The sequence below is a fragment of the Dendronephthya gigantea genome, unplaced genomic scaffold, assembly GCF_004324835.1.
Source record: "Dendronephthya gigantea isolate DGI-Jeju-01 unplaced genomic scaffold, DenGig_1.0 000103F, whole genome shotgun sequence".
Taxonomy (NCBI): domain Eukaryota; kingdom Metazoa; phylum Cnidaria; class Anthozoa; order Malacalcyonacea; family Nephtheidae; genus Dendronephthya; species Dendronephthya gigantea.
Genome location: NW_021163113.1, coordinates 209,718 through 220,561, shown reverse-complemented (window position 1 = coordinate 220,561; position 10,844 = coordinate 209,718). Strand labels below are relative to the sequence as shown.

At 35.4% G+C, this 10,844-nt stretch overlaps 1 protein-coding gene across 1 annotated transcript; it reads left to right on the top strand.

The window, feature by feature from the left end:
* Window positions 1–1,542: 1,542 nt before the first annotated feature.
* Window positions 1,543–8,404, top strand: LOC114534585 (the record flags this gene model as incomplete). Its single annotated transcript, XM_028556047.1, has 12 exons — window positions 1,543–1,654; window positions 1,893–2,111; window positions 3,216–3,561; window positions 3,794–3,995; window positions 4,556–4,669; window positions 4,795–4,911; window positions 5,748–5,841; window positions 6,200–6,580; window positions 6,717–6,839; window positions 7,558–7,674; window positions 8,086–8,217; window positions 8,316–8,404. Coding segments are annotated over exons 1-12 (2,046 nt in total), but the record flags the coding sequence as incomplete, so codon positions are not given.
* Between the last annotated feature and the right edge of the window lie 2,440 nt (window positions 8,405–10,844).

Below are 10,844 nucleotides of genomic sequence, written 5' to 3'. Positions count from 1 at the left end.
TCTGGCGAGATCTCGGCTGAAGGATGCGAGATCTTGCCTTTAACGGGCTAATGATATAAAAACATCAAGCTGAGCCAGCAAAAGCGAGCCAGCCCGGCTATGCCATGCAGGTTGGGCTCCCATATGAGCACTAAGGCCTGAAACAAATAACTCAAATTATAAGATCCTATATGTTTTTTACTTATACATCTTCTATATTAAACACAAGTAATTAATCCAAATTATTAACGCCTGTATTCTAAAAGCTCACTCACACTCAAACTCATTGAGTGGGATATCTTAATCTTCTCATACCGTTTTAATGGCGGTATTTTCAGCCGAACAGGGGCTTGATTTTCAGTGATTTACCTTATACCTTTCCATCTATTCAGAAAAAACTTTCTGATTGATCAGCATTAACGAAATTTATATGTCACACTCGATGAGCATGGGTGTGAGTGAGCTTTTTGAATACAGGCGTAAGTATACTTTAAGCCAGATGCTTTTATAACAAGCAAAGAAAACATAAATTTTGTTACAGGATTATGACTTACATAATTACATCTGTATTGGTTTTCAGGATTGGGTTGCGATGGAAAATACATTCAGCGGGAACATGACGGACCTTAGTTCAATAATGTTCCCTAACATTGATCAACCCTCTTCTGATGATAATTATGCATATTGTCAGGTAAATACTATTTTCCAATGTTTTAAATCAAGTTTATTCACAGCGAGTATTTTAGTATTAGTTTTCACCATTGATTTCAACATTACAGGTCCGAAATTTCTCACGCCGCTTCTATGAGCCGCCCGTAGTTCTTGTCAGCGCCCGCCGTAAACAAAACTTATTGGACACGGACCAAAATATTGTAGTGTGGATTAAGGTGACTATATTAAAGTGAGTTACCTAGAATTGAATGCAAATCAATCTTTTTCACTGGAAGTTGACAAGTTCGATCAAAAAACAACTTTTTATAAGTTTGCTTGGGTTACATCGACTATACGTTTAATCAGCACTGTATCCACGAAAGAATTTTAAAATCATAAAAAGGAAAAAGGCATGCATGTTTTTGCATCCTTTGAAATTTAACTAAAATGTTCGGTCGTGGGTATCTAATTTTTATTTTTTTTCAAAGATTTAATTGTTTTAGATTTGTAAAGCTTTTTGAAGCCATCTTTTAATCCAATGCTTTTAACATTATGTTTGACCGTTACTCGTGCAGATCGAGTGAGAAACCGGCCTCTTTAAAATGTACAAAGTATTATTAACAACTTTCAGTGTTTAGAAAAATACGCAAATTAATATTCTTTAAACACCAATCATAACAATTTCACGGGCTGGTAAATATTACATTGAAAATCTGTTCACAAAGTGAATAGTTATTTGCTATTTAATTTTCTTGTTGAACAATGCAAATTAGAAAAAAATGTTTTCTATATTTACGGTGTCCATGCTTTAGGACAAAGATAAATTTAAAACTGCGTTTCATTTCGAATTTAAATAATAGAGTGGCCTCCGCACTATAGACCCTGTTGTTTGAGAATCGCTTTAATTAGTTAATGTTATTACCGCAGGATGTTAGCGTCACAGCATTCGAGGTGTGCATAAAAGACCTCCCTGGATTAATTGGGAATCACGAACCAATAACAGTCGACTATTCCGCTGTAGGAGGTATATATATTGTAAAAATATTATTATAACTAATACGGCCATGTCAAAAAGTAGGAGTATTCCTACATTCTGCATATCCGAATAACAGCGAGGCCACGAAAAGGCTTAGTGTTAGAAAGCCTAGCCTTTTTATTTATTTATTTTATTTATTTTATACTTTTTATACTCAGTTCATTTTCGTTGCAATGACCCACATGATTTTCCTATGAGTAAATAAACCAATTCTTTATTTCCGTAGATCTTGATCCATGTCTGTACGTTACATGTAAAATGTTCGCAGTTTGTCGTGCATTTGGTCCCTACGATGCACGATGTGTCTGTGTAACAGATTGTCCTTCAGTCGAACAAAATCTCTGCGCTTCAAACGGACAAACTTTCAACAATGTTTGTTTATTCCAACTAAAAGTTTGTCAAACCAAAGCAAACTATACGATTTATCATCGCGGGAGTTGCAGAGGTAAACGCTGTTATGAAATATACATCATTCTATACATATAGCTAGTGTACGTGAAGGCCCTGTTACACGGTGCAATGTTTCTTGCAACTTGCAAAGCTATTTTACTTTCAAGAGATGTAAATAAGTTTAGGCAACTTTATACTTAATTTACATTTCTTAAAAGAAGAATTGCATTGCATACAAGTTGCAAGAAAAATTGCATCGCATGACAGTCTCTTAATTAAGTCAAGTAATACAGAAAACAATGAAACTCCGTAAAGAGTAAACTGAATTATATTTTCCAAATTGTTTTACTCTTTACGGAGTAATATATCTATATGCAGTTACCAAAATACCATAACAATAAAATGTTTTTCTTTTTTAAAACCAATGGGAATTGATTTCGCTGATAGTAATTTAAACAATAAAAAAAAGGGAAGGACATAATCACATGCATAAAAAGAAGAGCTGTATAAAAATCAACGGTTGAGGACTCGAATATTATACACTTAATGTATGCTCCCAAAAAAAATAGTGAGTTTTGTCTTCCCAAGTGTCTAAATGTTCCTGAGACGAAGTCGAGGGAAACATTGAGACTCGAGGGAAAACAAAACTCACTATTTCTCGAGGTGTAGCGAACATTAAGTGTTTTGTTATATATGAACAAAAACATACATGTTACACGACAATTTCATTTCAAAAAACTTTATTATGACAATATGCGGGCAACACTTTTTCACTTGTTTCCCTGGCGGGAAACATTGCATTTATTTAAAGCCATGTGACTACGAATGAACCAATCACATTTAAAATACACAGCACGTATATAACAATGTGATATATAGATTCAAGCGCTATAGCGAAACGCTAATTTAAAAGGATACGGTAATAAAAATTATCCTCGTCTATTTTAAAAGAACTTCATTTTCAGGATTTTTGTTAACTTTATTACTTCTGAAGTTACAGAAATAACTTTTATTGCCATATCCCATCAACTCTAAACGGTTGTCTTTGTGAAGTATAATCGTATCTCGAAAACTATTGGTCGTATCGAGCTGGGACTAAGCTTAAAATGTTCAGCGCGCGCTTCTACGTCGTTTATTCCTGTCCATAATGTATTTTTAGATTTTCCTATCACAAGAGGCCGAAGATACGTCGCTGATGTTCCTAACTGGTCTCGTTCACATTGCCAAACTGTTAAATTCGACTTGTTATCTTTCTATCCTGACAAGCCTGTTCACGTGCAGATCAGCGTGAGCCACGTGAATGACTCGGGGCAAGTTCATGAAGCCGCAGTATCGTGGGTAGAAGATGTGAGCGACACTCATTTCAAATTTTGTGTAATGGAGTCAGGAAGAAATGAAGGGCCACCTCATGGATTTGCTACTGTTGAGTATATGGCTTATCAAGGCGCTCCCAGCGGAGGGTTGGCAGGATCAATGCTGATTCCAGAGTGGTGGACTGGATCCAAGTGCCAATATGTGAACATATCATCGGTAAGCCCAGGCCGATAAAATATATTTCAAACTGAATTCATAGAGCATGCTATAGATATACCTTGAATTCCTCCCCAATTCTATACGTCGAACCTCACCACAAATAATTCATTAATAGTGAGAAATAATCTTTAGACTCAGAGATATATTTTCCTTGTCATCTCAAATGAGAATTTGAAACGGGAAAATGCTATGCGAAATGTTTAGACAAAAGGAAATTAATCAGTTCACTTTACCAAAGGGATCTTTTTCCTCAACACCAACGGTGTTGGCGACTGCAGAACATCATCGACTTAGTCTTAAACACGACGCTGCCTCACTTTGGTTGGAAGACGTCACTAGATACTCATTTAAAGTGTGCATGCGTGAATTACAAAACTTTGATGGACCTCACCAAGATATTTACGTGGTGAGTCAACTAAATACATTTTAATATATATTATGCGATAATTCAACCTCTGTCGATTCAAACACTGTTATAAATCTCGTGCAATTAGGTAAAATTATGTGCTAAGACATCAGCTCAGTATATGTTCAACATCTTGTTGATGAGTGGAGAGAGAAAGCGCATACATACAAATGCACATTGCACATTTTAGAAGTCAGCTTGAGGTATTAGCGCTGCATGAATGTGTGTATTTAGAGCATATCTTGCAAAGACAAATTAATGCAGTAATAGCGAGTTATGTATTGAACAGTGCATACATTACGTAAAGTTCCAAAATGTTTGGGTATGTAAAAGTTTGGGCTTTTATCCTTGTTCCACTGAAAAATTTATGTTTTTGAAAGTTCCAGCGCGCGGGTCATTTAGAAATTAGGACTTTAGAAATTTGAAAAATGCGCCTACTCTTGTCTATGACAATCTTATTCGCATTCAAAATGAATTATACAAAAAATATACGGCATAATATTCTATGTATATAATTAATGCCTATATTTTAAAGTAAATGAATGTTTTTTTTTTTTTAGAATTGGATTGCATTTGAAACTCTCGAACGGCCTATTTTCACAGAACAAGGTTCCAATCATTTCGTTCGGACTTCAAAGAATCCTTCGTCAAGCACCAATTATGCACAATGCAAGGTAAAATTTGTAATTATTTTTGCATAAAATGACAACGAAAATTAACTTACGAACTATTAAGTTATCAATCATCATAAATATATTCGCGGGTCATAAATCAAAAGTTTTGAGCGATGATTTTTCAGGATGTCACTTTTGCTGCCAACTATACCAAACCACCAACGGTGTTGGTTTCTCCAAAGCACAATACATCAGGAAATAATGTTGATCCAAAAAACAATGGAATCTCCACATGGATTGAGGTATCTATCCAACTTTTGGTTATAAATAGGAGCTATACTAGACAGCTATTATATTTGGTACACTAATTCGTAGTGCAGTTGCAAGTAGACAAACTGCGACTTCACTGTATCCACTAATATATGATGAGTTAATTAAGTCAGTTTTCAAAACACCTAAAAACCCCGTTTTAAAAAATACAGGAAGTCTTAATATGTTAACTGAAGATCTAGCTAGTACAAGTTAACTATAATGCGCTGGGAATACATCGGGGACGATCAATACGTGGCTGTTTACACCGAGTCTCACCAGTAAAATGCTTGCTTAATTCACATAATGTGCCAGTAAATTACCTCAGTATCCCTAAAAATTGGAAACTTTGCCAAGAAATGATCGTGTGGCAAGCACTGCAGGCCATTGTCAACCAGATGTGAATGTGCCTTGACCCAAGACCTACTTCAATCGATCTGAAATAGAATTAGCCAAGTTTAGATAGAGAGGCCGACTTTGAAGGATACTATGATCTAGTAAAACCTATAATAATATCGACTGTATGCCGCAACCAATGATGTTGGCAAAATACAACAAAAGCAGGTTTACGTGAAGTAGTTTTCGGACAACTCTCTGAGTGCACAGCAAAAGTTTATCGTATGTTTCTCTAACTCTCAAAAAATTGTTAGGTAGTCCTGTTATAAGCAACACTCGGGCAATGTGACAAAACAAATTTTCACGTACAGTTGTAACTTTGAAGATAATGTTAATATCCATTCATTGTACATTAAATAACGTAATCTACCGTATAAAGTTATGTTTTGAAAAGGAAGATTGCAACTTAATTTTTCTTGTTACATCATTATAGACTATTACAGATGCGTCATTTAGAATATGTTTTAAAGAGTTACACAGTACCAATGGTTATGATCCTGTTACAATATCCCATGTTGTCTTAGGAGGTGAGATTGACTTGAAATTAGACGTTTGCCGTTCGCAGTTTTTCGTACTAGTTAAGCTAAAGTCTTTACTATGTCAACAATAAACTCAATTTGACGGATTTTTCAACGTTTTTGTTGCCATAGCGACGGTTGCCAGGCGCAATTTTTATTAGACTTTTGCTCTAGATATGTTCTCTGAAAGTATGTCATGTAGTAAGCGACTTTAATCTTCCAGCAAAACATTTAGACGCTTAATAATTAGTGTTGGAAATGTGCATTTATCAATTTTGCGAGACTGTAGGGAGCCACTCTCCCAAAACTTTTAACGTCCCAGTATTTTTCGCAATTTTCCCCCAACAATTCACGTCTTTCATACCAGAAATCTGTGATTCGGGGTGGATATACTTCGGAGGATATTGTTATAAAATAAAAACTTCGTGTGAAACGTGGAAAAACGCCTCAACAACGTGCATGGGCTATGGTTCAACTCTGGCTAGAATTGAAAATTCGGAGCAAGACGTCTTCGTTCAAAATCTTCATTATGGAAAGCAGCCATCTTGGATCGGATTGAATGATCAAGCAAATGAAGGGATATATTTGTGGAGCGATGGCGGACCTGCCTCCTACACATACTGGGATCCACAAGTACCCACACCTCACAGCGAGACTGAGGACTGTGTTGAGATTTCAGGAAAAGATACGAAATACCACTGGCAATCATCATCATGTGACAATTGTCGAGGCTATACGTGTATGAAAGGTAAAATCTGAAATTACGGACATAGTAGCTATTTGCAATGCTTTCAATGCTTTCAGAAGCGTCGAGTTATCAGTTTGAGTTAGCAGTACAAGCATAAATTCTTCCACTGAGATGGTACAGTTTCTTTTTACATTAGATTATGATGAGTGCACCCAAAATACCCACGCTTGTGACCCAAATGCTGATTGCGAAAACACCGACGGTTCATATACATGTCAATGCCGAAGTGGTTTTACTGGCAATGGAAAAGAATGCACAGGTATATTTCACAATTCATGATCAGTTTGCAAATCCTTTAATGGACTTTTTATTGACTAAATTTTTGCTTTTCATCTCATTAACCTACGTATATAGAGCGAGATTTTTCAGCAAGATATCACTAAAAACTAGAATAGATTCAATTGACAGCCTGTGAATGGCAAAAAGTGAAATTTTAAATTTTTATGTCAAATGAGTGACGCCTTACTGAGTGATACAAATTTTTAACCCACGTGTCATATCCAACATTATGACGTCATACCAATGGCGAGGACACCAACGTCTCAAGGAGGGGAAAATTAATGTGAAATAGCACAAATGCGAGCGAACAAAGCAATAATGTCCATTATTAAAACAAATATTAAAATTGAATTTGGTTCTCAGAAAGTGCATCTGCGGTACTCTACCCTAATTAGGAAATGTGGCGGGCGAGCGAATAAGAATATTTCAATAATCCACTAGACCTCTTTAACGGTTCTAAAAAAAGTTAAAAGCATTTAAACTATAGATTCAAGCTAAAAATTATCATAAATAACCGCTAATTGAAGGTTCTACAAAAAACATGCAGGTAATTTTAAAGGGCATTCTCCGGTGGACAACACTATCAAGCTTTCGTACAACTAACTGAAGAAAAAATATGATGGTGTTAATTGGCCACATCTTTAAGTCCGCTTGCATTTTCTGTACGTTGTCACTTGCCTATTCTTTTTCTGGTATAGATGTGAACGAGTGCTCCCTAAACTTTTGTGCGCCAAGTGCCAATTGTAGCAACACAGTGGGCTCCTACACGTGTTATTGTAGGAAAGGGTATACCGGTAACGGTCGAAAATGTAGAGGTAAAGTGAGCAGATGACATGCCTTGCGCTCTGCACATTGAAAAATGCTAATTTACGTCCATAAGTAATACAAACACATAGCCATCGTTATATTGTTTCGTGGATTTAGTGTGCTGTGTGCGAGATATTTCCTCCATTTTGTTGTGTGTTTAAGGTCGGATTGGAAAGCAACAATTAAGATTAGACGCCAAAACCAAAATATTCACCTGGCCCAACTCTATATTGATACCGTACAAAGTGATGGTGCAATATAGATCTTCCTTAGATTACACATTTAAACTGTTCTAAGAAACACCGCATGATGTAGAATTTCTAAACTGTTTAAAACGTATTCTCATTAACACCTATCGTGCTATCTAACCAGCCATATAACCATACGTGCACCATATAACAAGAAATTTACGTTAATAGATGTGGACGAGTGCTCCATAAATATTGACGGTTTGCAATCTTGTGACTCAAATGCAGATTGTAGCAACACTGCTGGTTCCTATATTTGTCGATGTCGAAGTGGTTATGAAGGTGACGGGTTTTCTTGTCTGGGTACGTCAGTATTGATAAACTCAATTACTCTAAGGTGAACTACGCCACTTTTGCAATACTCATCCTTTGAAACTGATTGAGTTGCGTGCCAATTTTAGTGTCGTGCGGGAATCCTGGGTACCCACGTAATGGGTACGCAAGAGGAAGTACGTATACTGAAGGATCAACGGTGACTTTCCGTTGCGATCACAGTCATTACTATTTGTCTGGGGCATTTTCTACTACATGTCAATCTAACGGGGTATGGAGCAATCCAACTCCTAGTTGTAAGTAACAAGACTTAAATTTTTATTATTTTAATGTAGCCTCAGTTTTTTTGTATGCAAGTATTAGCATACATTTGGCTCGTTTTCCATTTCAGCCGTAAATTAGCAAAACGTGGTATACCCTGTATTTCGATTGAAGTGTGGGAAACGACCGCGTGAAATACGTCTGAATATGACCAAAAATTAGATTCAACATAATGGTGCAAGGCATAAAACCCGGCGCATATTTAATAAGCCTTGTTCACACAATCAAAAGCGAAAAATATACTCGTCACTTACCTGTCCATCCGTCATTGATTTTCCTTTACGAAATTTGTATAATGATTTCCGCAAGTCTTTCATTATAGAACAGTGTTCAAATAATCACAATGAAGCAAAATAAGACGTATTTTGGAGCAAACCGCTTCTAAATGTTAATTAAACTGTATGTCAACAAACAGTGATATTTGCCGCGCCATATTTATTGACATCTTGCGAGCTGCATGATAAGTTTAGGTCCTTATAATACCGTCTTATTACAACCGTTTTCTTGTCCAGAAGTCTAGTTCGTCAGAACACATAATCAACTCGATTTGTATCCAAAATACTCGACTGTTCTATAATTAAAATTATTTCAAATTCCAGAAGACCTATCCCTGGTTATGCTAATATTTTCATGCGAAAACAATCAATTTCTAAAGAAATGAATAATTAGGATAACTTAAAATTTGCAGTCAATTATCATAAACTATTGTCATAATTTACCGCTACGAAAAACAAGTATTAAAATAAATATTTTATTTCTTGTTATGCAATGTGACTTGATACAAGTGATATCCTGGGGCACGTTGTATAAAACACTAGTTACTCCATTCTTAACACAAATTTAGCGGTCATCTTGAGTTCGCAATATTACGTCATTCTCGCTTGCGCCCGCGTACTCATGCATCAATCGCTGACTGTATCAAATTTCTGGCTAAAATGGCATTGTGAAATGATACCATAATTTTTTTACAAATGAATAATTATTTAACTTTTCTGCTTTTTAGGTAGGTATAGGTATGGAAGATAGGACTGTGGATTGCTATTGATGTTTGGATTTTAAAACCGCTGTTTTAAAAATGAACTAAAATGCACGTAGACTAGCTAAAAGGCTAAGATAAAATTTTGGCAAAAACAATTATAAATGTGTAGTATCGACTTAATGAAAAGCCTATTACATTGTGATTTTATTTCATTTTACTGCAGTTCGCACCAATGGACGGCTTGCGCTTTAGACAAATTTTTATCGAAGTAACTAGAAGAAAATAAATCATCACAGCTAGAAAGATCTTACTTAAATTAGTGCAAATGCAAAGTTTGGCTTCGAAATGTTGTAAAATACGGAAAATATAGCCACGCGAAGTTGGCAAATTTTGTATACTTTTGTATTACGACCGGAAGTGTGTAACTAATTTAGTTACACATTTCCACACGTAATACAAAAGTATACAAAAATCAACGACTTCGCGTAGCTATATTTTCCGTATTTTACAACATTTGGCAGCCAAAATTTGCATTTGCACTAATTTAAGTAAGATCTTTCAAAAAATGTCCTTTTTATCGCCGAGGTAAGAAATTAGTCTAAAGCGCAAGTCGTCCATTGATTTGGACTTCTCAAGAGTTAGACCATATACCCAATCCATGGTCAGAAAAAAAATTGCAAAAATATCAACATTTATAGAGCTAATCAAAGGAACATGATGTAAAAAAATGACAATAAATACACCAAATTCATGTTTATCCCTTAAGAGACGTCAATTCTCTCACATAAGTATTATATACCGCATGCATTCTGGTGTAATGTACATCCGTTGCACATAAAAAATTCTCTTACCGACTTTACGCAAAGGGATGTTGAAAAGTTGTTAATTCAGGATATTTGCGATATTTCTTTAAATGGAAATATTTTCGACAACAAGGGACAAAAACAGTAATAAAAATGAACCTAAATAATCAATGTATAGAGCACCCAAGAAGTTAAATCTTCCTCTAAAAATCTTGTGAAACATGCGCCTCTCGTCCAAGATGGTGAGTTATCTGAGGAATCCAAGGCAAGTTCAAGATAACTGTTCAAGGGACAAGGGAGTTGTTGATACAGTCATGTCCTGCGATACGAGTAGCATGGTATTACGTTTTTATAGAAGTTACTATAATTACGTTTTTATAGAAGAACTATCACACTTGCATGAGCAGTTAACGAATATTTTACTGATAAAATTTTATCATTTATTATAAATTCATGAATAATTAGTCTAACTTCCAATTATTGCGCAGTATTTTGGTCACATGTTAATGTGTGATTCTCCATAAAGTTTTTTGAATATTAATTTCATACATTAA